Source organism: Hypanus sabinus, chromosome 5 (assembly GCF_030144855.1).
Source record: "Hypanus sabinus isolate sHypSab1 chromosome 5, sHypSab1.hap1, whole genome shotgun sequence".
NCBI lineage: Eukaryota > Metazoa > Chordata > Chondrichthyes > Myliobatiformes > Dasyatidae > Hypanus > Hypanus sabinus.
In genome coordinates this window covers 167,423,381-167,442,042 of record NC_082710.1, presented here as the reverse complement: position 1 = coordinate 167,442,042, position 18,662 = coordinate 167,423,381, and the positions used below count along the sequence as shown (strand labels likewise).

The window sequence follows — 18,662 nt, the reverse complement described above, 5'->3', positions numbered from 1 at the left end:
GGGGCCAGTTCAGCGCAGAGATGTGAAACCAGTCCAGGGGCCCAATGGCTACAGGCCACAGCCACGGGGCCAGTTCAGCGCGGAGACGTGAAGCCAGTCCGGGGGCCCAATGGCTATAGGCCACAGCCATGGAGCCAGTTCAGCGCGGAGACGTGAAGCCAGTCTGGGGGCCCAATGGCTACAGGCCACTGCCATGGAGCCAGTTCAGCGCGGAGACGTGAAGCCAGTCCGGGGGCCCAATGGCTACAGGCCACTGCCACGGGGCCAGTTCAGTGCTGAGACGTGAAGCCAGTCTGGGGGCCCAATGGCTACAGGCCACAGCCATGGGGCCAGTTCAACGTTGAGACGTGAAGCCAGTCCGGGGGCCCAATGGCTACAAGCCACAGCCATGGAGCCAGTTCAGCGTTGAGACGTGAAGCCAGTTCGGGGGCCCAATGGCTACAGGCCACAGCCACAGGGCCAGTTTAGCGCAGAGATGTGAAGCCTATCTGGGGGCCCAATGGCTACAGGCCACAGCCACGGAGTCGGTTTACCACTGAAACGAGTGCTGAAGGTTGCAGGCCATAGCTTCAAAGTCAGTTCAGCCCTGAAGCATTTTGATCAAATGGCATAAATAATTTTTAAAAAACAAACACGCAGAGCATGAACTGCAGTGTCCCAAAGGAGAGTCCGCAGCTGTGGAGCGCGTTCAGTGGTGGGGTGAGTGAAGCCCACACCGCCCAGTTACACCCATTTAACCAATCAATCTACTAACCCGTGTGTCTTTGGAATGTGGGAAGGAAGAGGAAACAGAAACACCGGTGGTCACGGAGAGAACGTTCACACTCTTTACAGACAGTGGTGGAAATGAACTCGGATCACTGGCTGCTGGGCTGTCCCCTCCTGTTATCTTACTAGCCTCAACCGAAAGAATCAGACTGCGAGAAGTGTATGGGCAGGGGCTGTTTAGAGCTACCTTGGTCAGTAGGATCAAATTGGACAGCAACACCCTTTTCCGTGCTGTCAGGAGACCACCAACACCCCACCCCCCATGGGAGGGTTCACAGACCTCTCCCTGTGAGAAAGCTGGTGTCCCCCACCCCTCACGTCACACTCTGTGGCGTATGGGACATACCCTTCCCTCCCCCCACCCCACCCCCCGTGGTCTGCTGCTGGGATCCTGCCCTTCCGACACCCGGGAAGGGGCCGCAACTTCTACTATGTGGAAGGGTGGGGATAGGCACACGGGACACCATCACATGCTGCCGTCACTGGTAGGCGCAGTCTGCTTGCTGAGCTGGTGATTCCACTAGAGAGGATGAAGAAAATATTCACATGGATGTCACCGGGACGAGAGGGAGGACCGGATTCACAAAAAGCAGAATCTCCTGGTTTCTACCCATTTCAGTGTAACGTCCTCTTCTAATTCTGACATGTCTGCTGCCACGATGAGGTTGAGGAGAAACGCCTCATATTCCTTCTGGCACGAACGTTGATTTCTCTAACTACCGGTAATTCTCCCTCCTTTTGTTTCCCACTCCTCACCAATATTCCGCAATATTTTATTCCTCACTCTTTACCGTCTCACCCCTTCACCTCCCTCGAGTTGTCACCCTCCTTCCCTTTCTCCCAGGGTCCAACTGTCCTCTCCTGTCAGATTGCTCCTTTAGACCTCTCAGCTTCGTACTTCATCCCCTCTCCCACCCACCCTCCACTTACCCATCACCTGTTGTGCTCCTGCCCCTTCCCCACGTTCTTACCAGTTCTGATGAAGGGTCTCAGACCAAAACGTCGACTGTTTATCCTCCTCCATGAACACTGCCTGACCTGCTGAGTTCCTCCAGCATTTTGTGTGTGTTGCGGTTGGGTAGGTTAGGACTGGTATCCCGGGGCTGAAGGATGCCAAATGATGACCTTATAGAAGCTTATAAAATGATGAGAGGCCATAGGTAATATGTGGTCACAGGGAGGGGGAGAGGGCACAGAAAGGATTTAAAGGGGATCTAATTTGGAAGTTACCACTGAGGGTGGGTGGGTTATGGCTGCCAGAAGAAGTGGTCGAGGTGGGTACAATTACGTTTAATAGACATCGACTGTTTATTCCTGTCCATAGATGCTGCCTGACCTCCTCCAGCACGTGTGTAGAACGACAGATTAGAGTTCTATAAGGAAGGACACAATTAGGACAGAAAAGTAAACTCCGTTGTAGCGCCCGTGGTCAGACGGGGCTCTGCTGAGGAATTGAGTATAGGGACAGCACAGTAACATAGACAGCGCCAGCTGTAAAATCGGGGTTCAGTTCTCACGGCTGTCTGTATGGAGCTTGTACGTTCTCCCCATGCCTTTTTCCTCCTGCATTCCCAAGATGTACGGGTTAAATTTATTAAGCCGTGGGCATCTTACGTTTGTGCCAGAAGCGTGGAGACACTTGCCTTGGTCTGTCCTTAGCAGCTGTTGGACCGTGTTGGTTGTTGACGTATTTCACTGCACGTTTTGATGTTTCTTTGTACGTGTGACGCACAGAGGCCATCTTGAATCTTTATCTTTAGTGAATAGGGTTGTGCATGTGGTGGGAGACGTTTAGAGGGATTAGCTTAGAAAGGAGTACCGGTCGGCATAGACTCGTCAGACCGAAGGCCCTGTTTCTGAACCGGCCACAATTCCATCACTGCAGGCTCACCACCGCCTCCTGAAGCAGACATAACGGTGGGCACCAAACACCGTGACAAAGATGTCCTTGGAGTGCAGGCAAGTCATCTTCTCCGACCTCAGAGGCTGGCTACTCAGCGGCAGGCTTCCGACTGCCCCCGAGGGTGCTTAAAACCGTGACCACTCACCCTCTAATTATACCCAGTCTAATTATGTACACAGTGAGCTTGACCCTGGCCACGTCCTGTTGCTTGCCATCTGCTGGCTGCAAACGCACAGGCCCCACACAGCCACTGTCTGCTGCCAGGCCGCGCGGCGCTCAGCCAGCGCGTTACAGGACGCGGGCGGCGGTCGACGGGACGGTGGCCAATATCCAGCCACACCTGCCTCCCCCACCCTCCCACTTCCAACCTTGTAAAACTCAGGAACACCAGCCGGCTCGCCAGAGGTGTGGGGCTTCCGTTTGTAGGATGAGAACCGACTCCGAATCCCACCTGCACTAAGTAAAAGGTAGCGGCAGAATTAGGCCATTCAGCCCATCGTGGCTGATTTACTTTCCCCCTCAAACCCATTCTCGTGCCTTTTCCCCATGACCTTTGATGTCATTCGGGATAGTTAAAGCAGAGTCTGATACGTAAAGGCGTCAATAACGGAATGCAGAATGAAGTGTTAGCATTACAGAGAGAGCGCAGTGCAGGCAGACAGTAGGTACAAGGGCCATGATGAGGTAGACTGTGAGGTCGAGAGTCCGTCTTATCATGGAAGAGTTTCTTCTAAAGGTCTGGCAACAGCGGGGTAGAAGCTGGTGGCAATTGTTTTCAGGCTTTCCGAAGGGAGGGGTGAGAAGAGGGTGGACAGGGTCCTTGATTATGCTGGCTGCTTTACTGATGCAGCGAGAAGTATAGAGTCCATAGAGGGGAGGCTGGTGTCGTGTCCACAAATATTCATTCTAGAAACATGAAGCTCCCAGCCATCTTGACCTCAGCACCATCGACGTAATGGAAGCCAGCGCACCACCTGACCTCATCCCCCTTCCGAAGGCCAACGGTCAGCTCTTTTGTCTCGCTGACGTTGAGAGAAATGGTTTTGTTGTGATATTGTTCTCTCTCGGCCCTCCATCTCCTTCCTGAGGTCAATGGTTTTACTGACATTGAGGGAAAGGTTTTGTCGTGATACCATTTTCTCTCTCTCTCTCTCTCTCTCCTTCCTGTATTCCAGCTCGTTAGATTCAGCCCACTATGGTGGTTTTATCTAGTGTAAGTGGGAGATTTGAGATCAGCACAGACTCAGTGGGCAGAAGGGCCTATTTCTGTTCTTTGTGACCTGACTTTTTTGGTTTAGATTTACACCAGTCAGTGAGTGAAGCTTTCCCTCCTGGGTGACTCTGCCATCTCCGCCCTGTTCCCTGTCACACCCATTCTTTCTGCTCCTCTGCAGGATTACTCCGTGGAAGGGATGAGCGAATCCCTGCTGACCTTCCTGCAGCATCTGCGGGAATTTGGGCTTGTCTTCCAGAGAAAGGTAAGGGCGACAGGAATGGAGGGCGAGGGACAGGGAGGAACAAATTGGACACAAACTGGATGTGGGACAGAACTCACTCTACACCGTCCCATTAAACAAACCTGGATTGGGTACAGTACAGATAACAGTTCCCTCACTAGTGTCCCATCAGGCATTGACAGGACAGGAACTGTATTGGTTAACCGTAAGGGCTTTGCTTTACAGTGTTAGCTGTATCTGTAAGGAGATTTTACATTCTCCCTGTGACTGTGTGAGTCTCCTGTCACATTCCCGAGACGTTCAGGTTATGGATAGTGGGATGTGCATGTGCCACGTTGCTGCTGGGTGTGTGGTGACCCAGCATAGTCCTCGCTGACGTGATGTGATGCAGACAACACGTTTCAATGTATAAAGCAAATCTTTAAATGTAAACTTGTCTTGATATTGTCCTGTCAGGGTCTGCATGGGTTAAATATACAACCTCCTCTCCCATGTCCCGTCACACACTCCCGGGGAAGGATCGTGGAGAACTGCCTCTCCCCCGTCCCGTCACACACTCCCAGGGCAGGAACATGTGGGTTAACTGTAAATCTCCCTCTCCCATGTCCCGTCACACACTCCCAGGGCAGGAACACATGGGTTAACTGTAAATCTCCCTCTCCCCCATCCCGTCACACACTCCCAGGGTAGGAACACGTAGGTTAACTGTAAATCTCCTTCTCCCATGTCCCATCAGACACTCCCAGGGCAGGATCGTGGAGAACTGTCTCTCCCATGTCTCATCACACACTCCCAGGGTAGGAACATGTGGGTTAACTGTTAAATCTCCCTCTCCCATGTCCCGTCACACACTCTCAAAGCAGGGCCTGATGTATCAAATAAAAATCGCCCTCATATGCCGAGCTGCTCCCCCGCCCCAACTCACAGACACATTCTCATCCGGCACTGGTCACTTTTCAGCTTTTATCATTTCCCTATTTATACAACTGCTTGTTTTACTAGAACAGTGCCACTGACATTATACTGTCTTACATAAACTGCACCTACACTATGTCAACCTGTCCACCTTCAGGCCAGGCCACTCAGGGTCTTGTGCTCATATTACTTTGTGACAGTATGTTCTAAATGGTTACTGTATGTCCTGTGTGTGATTCTGTCTCCTGCACATGACTCTGTACTGTTTGTGACTGTCCTGCACGTGACTCTGTACTGTGTGTGACTCTGTCCTGTGCATAACTGAATTGTGTGTGACTCTGTCCTGCACATGACTGAACTCTGTGTGGCCCTGTCCTGCGCATGACTGAACTGTGTGTGGCTCTGTCCTGCACATGACTGAACTGCGTGTGACTCTGTCCTGCGCATGACTGAACTCTGTGTGGCCCTGTCCTGCGCATGACTGAACTGTGTGTGACTCTGTCCTGTGCATGACTGAACTGTGTGTGACTCTGTCCTGCGCATGACTGAACTCTGTGTGGCCCTGTCCTGCGCATGACTGAACTGTGTGTGGCTCTGTCCTGCGTGTGACTGAACTGTGTGTGGCTCTGTCCTGCGTGTGACACTACTGTGTGTGGCTCTGTCTCCTGCATGTGACACTGTACCGTGTGTTGCTCTGTCCTGCGCATGGCTGAACTGAGTGTGACTCTGTCCTGCGCATGGCTGAACTGAGTGTGACTCTGTCCTGCGCATGACTGAACCCTGTGTGACCCTGTCCTGCGCATGACTGAACTCTGTGTGACCCTGTCCTGCGCATGACTGAACTGTGTGGCTCTGTCCTGCGCGTGACTGAACTGTGTGTGGCTCTGTCCTGCGCGTGACTGAATTGTGTGTGGCTCTGTCCTGCGTGTGACACTGTACTGTGTGTGGCTCTGTCCTGCGCAAGACTATGTATTGTGTGTGGCTCTGTCCTGCGTGTGACTCTGTACCGTGTGTGACTCTGTCCTGCGCAAGACTATGTACTGTTTGTGGCTCTGTCCTGCGCATGACTCTGTACTGTGTGTGACTCTGTCCTGTGCATGACTGAACTCTGTGTGGCCTTGTCCTGTGCATGACTGAACTGTGTGTGGCTCTGTCCTGTGTGTGACACTACTGTGTGTGGCTCTGTCTCCTGCATGTGACGCTGTACTGTGTGTGACTCTGTCCTGCGCAAGATTATGTACTGTGTGTGGCTCTGTACAGTGGATTCTGGTTAATTGGGACACATCAGGACCAGCACATTTTGGCCCAATTAAGTGTCTGCCCCAGTTAGGTTTCATGGAAGTATCTAAAAAGGTATAAAGAAAGCCAAGCTACTGTGCAACTGAGTAACAAATTACATATTTAAATGAAATTCAGAACATTTCCAATACTAGTGGCGGCTGCCCGACAAACTCGTCATGTGCCCCTGTGCCTCGTCTTGCCCATCGCCGTCCACATGGCGATGCAGAACCAGCCTCCTGGCCATTGGATCTCACTGTGGATATCATCCACACAGTCTGCCGGAGCCAACTTCGCATGCTGGGACAGGCATGTCCCTTTCTCAGTGAGGTAGTATACCTCGGCTGCTTCAGCCCACCTGTCTAGGCAGTGTACCGGGCTGTGGCTGCTGCCAGCTACTTGGAGCTGAGTGTCTGGTGGGGACCAAAGGTAACATTCAAGATGTTTGTTCAAGGTGATAGACAGGAGCTACAGGGAGGTGGTCAATCCAAGGCTACAGGAGACAGATAAATGGGTGAGGGATAGGTAGGATTCTATGGACGCTAAAAGGAAACACGGATGGTAGTTTGCCTCCCTGGTGCCATGGTCCAAGATGTTTCTGGATACCTCCACAATATCCTGAAAAGGGAGGGTGAACAAGCAGAAGTTGTGGTACATACTGGCACCAATGACACGGGAAGAAAAAGGGAGGAGGTCCTGATAAAAGAATGTAGGGAGTTAGGAAGGAAGCTGAGAAGCAGGACCTCAAGGGTAGTAATCTCGGGATTACTGCCTGTGTCACGTGACGGTGAGGGTAGGAATAGAATGAGGTGGCAGATAAATTTGTGGCTGAAGAACTGGAGCAGGGGACAAGGATTCAGATTTCTAGATAATTGGGACCTCCTCTGAGGCAGGTGGGACCTGTACAAAAGGACCTGCACCTGGACAGGTTGCACTTGAATCCGAGAGGGACCAATATCCTTGCGGGCAGGTTTACTAGAGCTGTTGGGAGAGGTTTAAACTAATATGGCAGGGTGATGGGAGCCAGTATGATAGAGCAGAGGATGAGCCGGCAGGTTTACAAGTAGATGATGGGTGTAACATGAATTTAAGAAAGAACAATCCAATAATTGAGTAGAAATGCAGACAGCAAGATGTTAAATTGTACCACAGAGGCAAAATTCAAAAGGGCAAAGAATGTAGGACTGAAGGTGCTGTATTTAAATATGAGTAGCATTCTGAATAAGGTGGGCAAACTTGTGGCACAAACCGAGATTGGTCGGTATGACATTGTGGGCATCACTAGGTCATGCTGTAGTTGGGAGCCTAACATCAAAGGAAATATCAAAAGAACAGGCAGTGGTGTGACGGTGTTTGTTAGAATCGGAATTACATCTTTAGAAAGAGGTGACATGGTCAGAGAATATTGAATCTTTGTGGTGGTGTTAAAGAAACTGCAAGGATAAAGAAAACATTATGGGAACCATATATAGGTCTTCAAATAGTAGCCAAGATGTGGGGTTGAGATTACAAAGGGAGCTGGAAAAGGCATGAAATAAGGGGAATGACACAATTGTAATGGGGGACTTCAATATACAAGGGGATTGGGAAAATCAGGTTGGTGTTGGATTGTAAGAGAGGGAGTTTGTTGAATACCTATGTGCTGTCTTTACGACAGTTATTTAGTTTATAATATTTTCGCTTAGTAATTCATTCAATAGTATTTTCTAGTTAGAATTAGAAGTGTTTAAAGTATATTCATTGCATGTAAAATATATCGGCATGCGATGACGTCACATCCGGTTTCGCCGCGTCTTGTGGGAAAACACCGGTTTGAAATTAGCGCGAGGGTGGGGGCTTTCCACGAGGCTCACCTGAGCACAAGCAGTTTGCAGGCATGAGAAATCACAGTGAGAGCAACGCTGTAAGTTAATAGATAATCGATATATTGAACTAAGATGTTAATGCTGATCCTGTTAGAGGTAACGACGGTAGATAATGTTTATGCTTTCGTTAGTTAAAGAGTCGCGGATAGTTTGCATGGAAGTGTATTTAAAGTAGTCAATGGAGCAGGTAAACTCTCCCTGTATACTGCACCTTAGTGTAATGTAGTTATAGTCACCTTTGCAAGTATTTAAACTTGAAATGTGATATTAAGTAAGGAACAAATACTGTATCAATCTTGTATTGTTTTATCAACAGTTTTCACCATATGTTAATGTGAAGAGTGAACAGTAAATGGTTAATCTTACTGCGATCTGGTTCTTATTAACTGTGGTTTATCCGGACGTTAAATTCGGCGTTTCGTTACACCCGAAGGAGAACGTTACAGTGAAAAAGCGGCATTATCAGGTGTTTCAAGTGCTGCAATGTCAGCTCAATCCAGCATCAAGTCGACGCCGCCCAGCGACAAGGGCAGTAAACCGACATCAAGTAAGCCCACCCAGGCGTTATCAGGTGTTCCAAGTGCTGCAATGTCAGCTCGATCCGGGATCAAGTCGATGGCACCCAGCGACAAGGGCAGTAGAACGACATCAAGTAAGTCCACACAGGCAAGAGCCAAGGCAGAAGCCGCCAAGGTGCGACTGCATTACGCCAAACAAGAAGCAGTTTTGAAAATGAAACTGGCCACCAAAGAAGCCGAAAGGGCCGCCAGACAAAGAGAAGAGGCTGCCAGAGAAGCCGAAATCCAGAAAGAAGAGGCTGCCAGACAAAGAGAAGAGGCCGCCAGAGAAGCCGAAACTCAGTTGGAAATGACAAAAATATCGACAGAGTTGCATGTGCTGCAGCTAGAAGGAGAAGGAGAAGCTGCCAGGGTGGAAGCAGAGTACATAGAAGAAGCTGAAGGGTCGCGTGATCTGACCGAAACAAGTTCTGCTTTGGAAAGGACCAGACTGGAACGCACAAGCGACTATGTACAATATCAAGCAGACAGGCAGGCTCGTCTCCCCTCTCCATACCTATTCGATAACTTCCCCAGCTACGAGGAAGAGAATTTACCCTCGCGGCCCCGCGATGAAGTCAAGAATGAAAGAGCTGACAACCGATATACTTTGACACCAAAGTTACAAAGTTCGATGCGAAGAGACGCGGAGGTTGAATCCAGGATGGCAAATTCCATGAGAAACGTGCGTTCTCAGTCATATGGGCGCCAACGTACTTCTCCAGCCCGCATGCCGCTTGCAGCCGATCCCACGCTGCAGTATTTAGCACGACGGGATCTCGTCACTTCGGGACTGTACCAGTTTGACGATAAACCCGAAAATTACCGTGCTTGGCTCTCCACATTCACCAACGTGATTGATGGGGTCCAGCTCAGTGCAACCCAAAGGTTGGACCTTATGGCGAAATGGCTGGGGAAAGAATCACGCGACCAGGTGAGACGCATGCGTTCAGTGTACATCAACAAACCTGAGCTAGCCTTAAGCGAAGCGTGGGAGAGACTTTGGGAGAGATATGGGGCCCCCGACATTATTGAAGCGGCGCTATATCGACGTCTGGAAAACTTTCCTAAGGTGTCAGCCAAAGATCACTTTAAGTTAAGAGAATTCGGAGATTTACTCATGGAGATCCAAGGCGCCAAAGAAGATGGCTATTCAGCTGGTCTAGTATTCCTAGATACTCCATCCGGGATTAGACCAATTGTGGACAAACTTCCATTTGGGCTGCAGGACAAGTGGCTGACTGTTGCCTCAGAGTACAAGGAAGACCACGATGGTCGATTTCCTCCCTTTAAGCACCTCACTAGGTTTGTGTGCAAGGAGGCGAAGAGGCGAAACGACCCTAGCCTTGTAGGTCCAGGAAGCAGTTCGATTTACACCAAGCCAGGCAGATCCGTTTCGAATGTTTTCAACATTGATAAACCCGTGTCAGTGCTCAAGACCGAAGCCCTTACGACTAACAACGACCCTGGCAAGTATTGTCCATTGCATAACAAACCTCACCCCCTGAAAGCATGCAGAATGTTTAGGGAAAAACCCCTTGAAGAGAGGACGGCTCTTCTCAAGGAGAAAAGAATATGTTTTAGATGCTGTTCCTCAACCTCTCACCTCGCCAGAGAGTGTACGATCGCCGTGAAGTGTCCGGAATGTGGCAGCCCAGATCACGTCGAGGCCATGCATCCCGACCTGTCACCACAAACCGAGAGCGCTCCTTCACCCCCACAACAGGACGGCGGGGAGGGAGAGGCTCACTCTAGGTCAATAGCTGTCAGCACGAACTGTACAGAAGTTTGCGGTCAAGCTCAGTCAAGTCGTTCTTGCTCCAAGATCTGCCTCACTAAGGTGTACCCTAAAGGAGCCAAAGACAAGGCCATCAAAGCCTATGTGATTCTGGACGATCAGAGCAATCGTTCACTAGTCAGTCCAGAGTTCTTTAAATTGTTCAACATTGAGAGTGAGCGGTTCCCATACTACCTCAAAACTTGCTCAGGCAACATGGAAACCCAAGGAAGGAAGGCAGAAGGCATCCAGATCGAGTCCCTGGATGGTAAAGTCGTCATCTGTCTCCCTCCGCTCTTAGAGTGCAATGAAATCATGAATAACCGCGCTGGGATCCCGACACCAAGTGCGGTGCTACACCAGCCGCATCTCCACCACATCGCCAAACACATCCCAGAACTGGATCCGAAAGCGGAAATACTCCTGCTATTAGGAAGAGATGTTATCCAGGTACACAAGGTTAGGCAGCAGATCAATGGACCACTCAACGCCCCCTTCGCGCAACGTCTGGATCTGGGCTGGGTGGTGATAGGAGAGGTGTGTCTCGGTGACGTACACAAACCGATGGTTAACACACTCAAGACCAATGTGCTAGAGAGTGGCCGCCATTCAATCTTTCAACCCTGCCCGAGTGTCCCGTGCATCAAAGAAGCACAACAAGACATTACCAAGCGTAAAGTAACCGACGAGACGCTAGGTCAGTCAGTTTTCGTTCAAACCGAGCACGGAAACAAACTTGCACAATCAGCTCAAGATACCATTTCTTTAAAACCCAAAGACACCAAGGTCTTCAGAGATGAAGCAAATAATGGGGTTGCCTCATTGCCAATCAGAGAACCACGCCAGCGCTCACCAGATAACAAAGAGCAGGCAGTCAAACGGTTCACGTCCTTACGGAAAACCTGGAAAAGGAAACCTGAGATACAGCAACGCACCCGATTGGCCCACGAGGTACTGTGCACCCTAATGGCAGAGGTCACAGCCATTATAAACGCACAATCATTCCTACCTGTGTCTTCTGACCCAGAAAACCCCTTTATACTTTCGCCATCAACGCTCCTTACGCAGAAGGCAGGAGCACCTCCGCCACCAGGAGACTTTTCAGACAAGGATTTGTACACAAAGCAATGGAGACAAGTCCAGGCTCTGGCAAATCAGTTCTGGCCTCGCTGGAGACAAAAATATCTACCTTTGTTGCAACAGAGACAAAAGTGGACAGAACCCCGAAGGAATCTTCAAGTTGAAGACTTAGTCCTGCTCAGGGACAAGCAAGCCGCTCGCAACAGCTGGCCAACGGCCAGAATCACTGCTACATTCCCTAGCGAGGATGGACATGTCAGGAAGATCGAATTGAAGACTACCGACCAAGGCGATGTGAAAATTTACCAAGGGCCAGTTACAGAAGTTATTCTACTTCTACCCAATGACTGATTAAGAGACTAAGTTTTGTACTCTGCTCATTGTGACCTTACGAAGGTCAAGCGGGGAGTGTGCTGTCTTTACGACAGTTATTTAGTTTATAATATTTTCGCTTAGTAATTCATTCAATAGTATTTTCTAGTTAGAATTAGAAGTGTTTAAAGTATATTCATTGCATGTAAAATATATCGGCATGCGATGACGTCACATCCGGTTTCGCCGCGTCTTGTGGGAAAACACCGGTTTGAAATTAGCGCGAGGGTGGGGGCTTTCCACGAGGCTCACCTGAGCACAAGCAGTTTGCAGGCATGAGAAATCACAGTGAGAGCAACGCTGTAAGTTAATAGATAATCGATATATTGAACTAAGATGTTAATGCTGATCCTGTTAGAGGTAACGACGGTAGATAATGTTTATGCTTTCGTTAGTTAAAGAGTCGCGGATAGTTTGCATGGAAGTGTATTTAAAGTAGTCAATGGAGCAGGTAAACTCTCCCTGTATACTGCACCTTAGTGTAATGTAGTTATAGTCACCTTTGCAAGTATTTAAACTTGAAATGTGATATTAAGTAAGGAACAAATACTGTATCAATCTTGTATTGTTTTATCAACAGTTTTCACCATATGTTAATGTGAAGAGTGAACAGTAAATGGTTAATCTTACTGCGATCTGGTTCTTATTAACTGTGGTTTATCCGGACGTTAAATTCGGCGTTTCGTTACACCCGAAGGAGAACGTTACAACCTATGAGATAGGTTTTTAGAGTAGCTTGTACTTAAGCCTCTTCGAGGAAAGGCTATCTTCGATTGGGTTTTGTGTGATAAGTCAGATCTTATTAGTGAGCTTAATGTAAAAGAACCCTTATGAGGCAGTGATCATAATCTGATTAAATTTGTACTGCAATTGAAGAGGGAGAGGTATAACTCGCAGGTATCCGTATCGCAGTGGAATAAAGGGAATTACAGAAGCATGAGAGAGGAGCTTGCCCAGGTCGATTGGAGGAAGATGCTGGATGGAGCGATTGGCGCACAAGTAGAGACAGCTTGTAGGGAGTTTGTGAGGAAGGACAGGCAGATGTTAGAGCAAAGATGCACTCAGCCAGCTGGTTTGAGATGTGTCTATTTTAATGCAAGGAATCATAAACAAGGTGGATGAACTTATAGTGTGGATCAGAGCCATTACAGAGACTTGGATGTCTCAGGGACAGGAATGGCTGCTGAGTGTGCCAGGCTTTAGATGTTTCAATAAGGACAGGGAAGGAGGCAAAAGAGGTGGGGGCGTGGCATTGCTAACCAGAGATAGTGTAATGGCTGCAGAAAAGAGGAAGTCATGGAGGGATTGTCTACTGAGTCAGTGTGGGTGGAAGTCAGAAACAGGAAAGGGGCAATAACTCTACCGGGTGTTTTTTATAGACCCTCCAATAGTAACGGAGACGTTGAGGAGCAGATAGGGAGGCAGATTCTGGAGCGGTCAATAATAATAGGGTTGTTGTGACGGGAGATTTTAACTTTCCTAACATTAACTGGCACGTCCTTACTGCAATAGGCTTAGAGTTTGTGGAGTTTGTTAGTTGTGTTCAGGAAAGGTTTTCCTGACACAGTATGTAGATAAGCCAACCAGAGGAGAGGCTGTACTTGATCTGGTATTGGGAAATGAACCTGGCGGTGTTAGATCTCTTGGTGCGAGAGCATTTTGAGGTAGTGATCACAACTCTTATCTCCTTCACCATAGCACTGGAGGGGGATGGGAACAGATAATTTGGGAAAACATTTAATTGGTGTAGGGGGAAATATTATTCAATTAGGCAGGAACTTGAGAACATAAATTGGAAGCAGACGTTCTCAAGGAAATGCACGGCAGAAATGTGGCAAATGTTCAGGGAACACTTGCGTGGCGTTCTGCATGGGTATGTTCCATTGAGGCAGGGAAAGGATGGTAGGGAAAAAGAGCCATGGTGTGGAAAATCTAGTTAAGAAGAAAAAATCTTATGAAAGGTTCGAGAAACTAGGTATGGTTAGAGCTCTATAAAATTATAAGGTTGCTAGGAAGGAGTTTAAGAATGAAATTAGGAGAGCTAGAAGGGGCCATGAAAAGGCTTTTGGCGAGCAGGATTAAGAAAAACCCCAAGGCACTCTACAAGTATGATGAGCACATGAGAATAGGACCAATCAGGTGCAACAGTGGAAACGTGCATGAAGTCGGAGGAGATAGCAGAGATATTTAATATTCACCAGGGAAAAGGACCTTGGAAATTGCAGGGATGACTTACAGTGGACTGAAATGCTTGAGCATATAGACATTAGGAAAGAGGATGTGCTGGAGCTTTTAAAAATCATTAACTTTGATAAGTCACTGGGACCGGATGAAATATAGCCCAGGCTACTGTGGGAGGCGAGGGAGGAGATTACTGAGCCTCTGGCAATGAGCTTTGCATCATCTGTAGGGAGGGGAGAAGTACCGGAGGATTGGAGGGTTGCAAATGTTGTTTCTTTGTTCAGAGAGGGAGTAGAGATAGCCCAGGAAACTATAGACCAGTGAGTCTGACTTCAGTGGTGGGCAAGTTGTTGGAGAATATTCTGAAAAGCAGGATTTATGAGCATTTGGAGAGGCATAATATGATTAGGGATAGTCAGTACGGCTTTGTCAAGGGCAGGTTGTGCCTTACGAGCCTGATTGAATTCTTTGAGGATGTAAAAAACATTGATGAACGTGGAGCAGTTGATGTGGTGTATATGGATTTCATTGAGGCATTTGATAAGGTTCCCCATGCAAGGCTCATTCAGAAAATAAAGAAGCATGGGATCCAAGGAGACCTTGCTTTGTGGATCCAGAATTGGCTGCTCACAGAAGGCAAAGGGTGGGTGTAGATGGTTCGTATTCTGCATGCAGGTTGGTGACCAGTTGTGTTCCACAGGGATCTGTTCTGGGATCCCTCCTCTCAGTGATTTTATAAATGACCTGGATGAGGAAGTGGAGGGATGGGTTAGTAAATTTGCTGATGACACAGAGGTTGTGGATAGTGTGGAGGGCTGTCAGAGGTTACAGTGGGTCATCGATGGGATGCAAAACTGGGCTGAGAAGCAGCAGATGGAGTTCAACCCAGATAAGTGTGAAATGGTTCAATTTGGTAGGTCAAATTTGAAGGCAGAATATAGTATTAAAGTTAAGAGTCTAGGCAGTGTGGAGGATCAGAGAGATCTTAGGGTCTGTGTCGATAGGACACTCAAAACTGCTGCGCAGGTTGACAGTGTTATTAAGAAGGTGTACGGTGTGTTGGCATCCATCAACTGTGGGATTGAGTTAAGAGCCGAGAGGTAATGTTACAGCTATATGAGACCTTGGTCAGACCCCACTTGGAGTACTGTGCTCACTTCTGGTCACCTCATTACAGGAAGGATGTGGAAACTATAGAGAAAGTACAGAGGAGATTTACGAGGATATTACCTGGATTGGAGAGCATAGGTTGAGTGAACTTGGCCTTTTCTCCTTGGAGTGATGGAGGATGAGAGTTGATCTAGTAGAGGTGTATAAGATGATGAGAGGAATTGATCATGTGGCTATTTCCCCAGGGCTGAAATGGTGAACAGGAGGAGGCACAGTTTTAAGCTGCTTGGAAGTAGGTCCAGAGGAGATGTCAGGGTAAGTTTTTCACACACAGAGTGGTGGGTGTGTGGAATGCACTGCTGGCAATGGTGGTGGAGGCCGATACAATAGGGTATTTTAGGTGGGTACATGGAGCTTAGAAAAATAGAGGGCTATGCGGTAGGGTAATCCTAGTCAGTCTCTGGAGTAGGTTACATTGTGGGCCGAGGGCCTGCAATGTTCTGTAAGGTAGCAGAAGTGAGTGAGAAGTAGGGTGTTTGGGAAGCTTTTAAAATCCAACAAAGGGCAACTGAAAAAGCAATAAGGGAAAAGATGAAATGAGAGGGAACACGAGCCAATAACAAAGCAGGATACCAAAAGTTTTTCGTTATATAAAGAGTAAAAGGGAGGTGAGAGCTGATATTGAACCACTGGAAAATGATGCTGGTGAGGTAGTAATGGGGGACAAAGAAATGGCAGATGAACTTAATGTGTACTTTGTATCTGTCTTCACTGTGGAAGAGTGTGCTCGAGGTCCGTGAGTATCCGGGAGCAGGAGTGAGTGCCATTGCTATTACAAAGGCAAACTCAAAGGTCTTAAGGTGGATAAGTCCCCTGGACGAGATGAACTACATCCCAGAGTCCTGATGGAGGTTGCTGAAGAGATAACGGATGCATTGGTCATGATCTTTCAAGAATCACTTGATTCTGGCATGGTCCCAGGTGACTGGGAGATTGCAAATGTCACTCCACTCTTTAAGAAGGGAGGAAGGCAAAAGAAAGGAAATTATAGGCCAGTCAGCCTAACCTCAGTTGTTGAAGTGTGTTATAAAGGATGAGGTTTTGGAGTACTTGGAGACTAATGATAAATTAAGTCAAATTCAGCATGGTTTCTGTAAAGGGAAATCATGCCTGACAAATCTGTTCTTCAAGGAAGTAACAAACAGGGTGGACAAAGGAATAGGAGTGGATGTCGTTCCCTTGGATTTTCAGAAGGTGTTAATATCACACATGAGGCTTTTTAACCAGATAAAATCCTCTGGTGTTACAGGAAAGATACTGGCATGGATAACGGAATGGCTGACAGGCAGGAGGCAGGAAGTGGGAATAAAAGGGGCTTTTTCTGGTTGGCTGCCAGTGACTAGTGGCGTTCCTCAGGAACAGCTGCTTTTCAAATTGTTTGTCAATGATCTAGATAGAGGAACTGATGGCTTTGTGACAAAGTTATGAAGATAGGTGGAGGAGCAGGTAGTGCTGTGGAAGCAATGTGATTGCAGCAGGATTTAGACAAACTGGAGGAATGGACACAGTGGCAGATGGAATATAGTGTTGGTAATGTATGATAATGCATTTTGGTAAAAGGAACAATAGTGTAGACTATTATCTAAATGGGGAGAGGGTTCAAACATCAGAGGGACTAAGGAGTTCTCGTGCAAGATTCCCACAAAGTTAATTTACAGGTTGAGTCTGTGGCAAATGCAATGTTGGCATTTATTTCAAGGGGAATAGAATATAAAAGGAAGGAGATAATGCTGAGCCTTTATAAGACGCTAGTCAGGCTGAGCTTTGGATATTGTGAACAGTTCTGGACCTCATATCTCAGAACGGGTGTGTTGTCGTTGGAGAGTGTCCAAAGGAGGTTCACAAGGATGATTCCGGGAATGAAGGGGTTAACATACGATGAGCGTTTGGCAGTTTTGGGCCTGTACTCACTGGAATTTAGAAGAATGCGGGGGCGTGGGGGGTGCTCATTGAGACCTACCAAATGTTGAAAGAACTGGATTGTGTGGATGTGGAGAGAATGTTTCCTATGGTGGGGGTATCCAGAACTAGAGGGCACAGCCTCAAAATTGAGGCGAGACCCTTTAGAACAGAGGTAAAGAGGAATTTTTTTAGCCACAGAGTAGTGAGTCTGTGGAATGCTCTGCCATAGACTGCGGTAAAGGCCATGTCTGTGGAGATACGTAAGGTGGAAATTGATCGTTTCCTGTTTGATCAGGTCATCAAAGGATATGGCGAGAAGGCAGGTGTGTGGAGTTGAGTGGGATCCAGGATCAGCCATGATGGAATGGCAGAGCAGACTTGATGGGCTGAATGGCCTAATTCTGCTCCTATGTTTTATGGTCTTATTGGTGATACCTTCAAATTCTTTGTAAATCCTAACCTGTTGAAGTAGTGAAATAGTTTCATTTTCATTCTGAACCATTTCTGGCATCTTTGAGCCTGAATACTTGAAACTGTAGTGAGCAAAACGGTTCTGAATTGTCTTACTGCTTGTTTCTCACCAACTATCAGTGACAAAAATCACTGCCTTTTGAACACAAACACATGCAAATGACGCTATTTAAAAACTCTTTGCTCTAAGTACATCTTTGCTCTAAGCAGGGTGTAGCGTCTAACACAACTGATGTTAATTAAACTGCTCACCAGTCTCCTGTGCTAATTAAGCAGCATAGTGGGTCAAATAAGCGAAGGAGATCCCAGCTATATTCTTGATAAGATTTTGTTCTTTAAGAGTTGTCTGAAATAAGCTGCTGCCTCTTGCCCCGATTAACCCTTGGCCCAATGAACTGGAATTCACAGTACCGTTTTGTGCAGCTTGGTCCCAGTGGAACAACGTTTTGTTTAGCTGTATACATGTGTATCGTTGATTGGCAATGAACCTGAACGATTATCCCATGGGTACAGTTTTGGGGACTTTACATGGGTTAAGTGTTTTCCTAAAGTGCACTGATCCTCTATCTCATAACGTTTAAAGGACATGGATAGAAAAGGTATCGGAGGGAAATGGGCCAAATGGATTATCTTAGACGAGCATCTTGGTGAGCGTGGGCCAGCTGGACTGAAGGGCCTGTTTCAGTGACTGTCACTGCGGCATGGGAAGATGGAGGCACCTCACCCACTGATATCTACAGTGGAGCAGCTTCTTAGTGGAGAGCACGCCACCCACCTACATACCCCTCTCAGTCTCCCACACTGAAACCTGCCTCACTGACTGGGTTTCTGACTGTTAATCCATCTACTTTGACTCTTTGATTGTCCCTTTGTGAGATGCTTTGGAATGTTTAGCCATGTTGAAAACTGTGTAAATGCTGGGGTTGAAACTGCTGATAAGACCAAAGGCTGATTAAAGATCTCTCC

General features: G+C 47.8%; 2 protein-coding genes across 4 annotated transcripts in view; both read left to right on the top strand.

Moving 5' to 3' along the window:
• gtf2h4 (general transcription factor IIH, polypeptide 4) overlaps positions 1 to 18,662 on the top strand; it is a 130,889-nt gene that overhangs the window by 95,429 nt on the left and 16,798 nt on the right. For both annotated transcript variants that reach the window (XM_059970843.1, XM_059970842.1), the window contains one exon: positions 4,066 to 4,149. In XM_059970843.1, coding sequence (XP_059826826.1) covers positions 4,066 to 4,149 — 84 coding nt within the window. The remainder of the gene's footprint in view (positions 1 to 4,065; positions 4,150 to 18,662) is intronic.
• LOC132394552 (uncharacterized) lies at positions 7,979 to 12,674 on the top strand. 2 transcript variants are annotated; one of them, XR_009512366.1, is made up of 3 exons: positions 7,998 to 8,224; positions 8,503 to 12,274; positions 12,553 to 12,674. XR_009512366.1 is itself a non-coding variant. In XM_059970840.1 (2 exons), the coding sequence occupies exon 2, from the start codon at positions 8,670 to 8,672 to the stop codon at positions 11,949 to 11,951; it is 3,282 nt and encodes a 1,093-aa protein (XP_059826823.1). In that variant the 5' UTR covers positions 7,979 to 8,224; positions 8,503 to 8,669; the 3' UTR covers positions 11,952 to 12,530. The 2 variants fall into 2 exon arrangements, 1 of the variants encoding a protein (XP_059826823.1); XM_059970840.1 differs by lacking the exon at positions 12,553 to 12,674 and having other exon boundaries at positions 7,979 to 8,224; positions 8,503 to 12,530.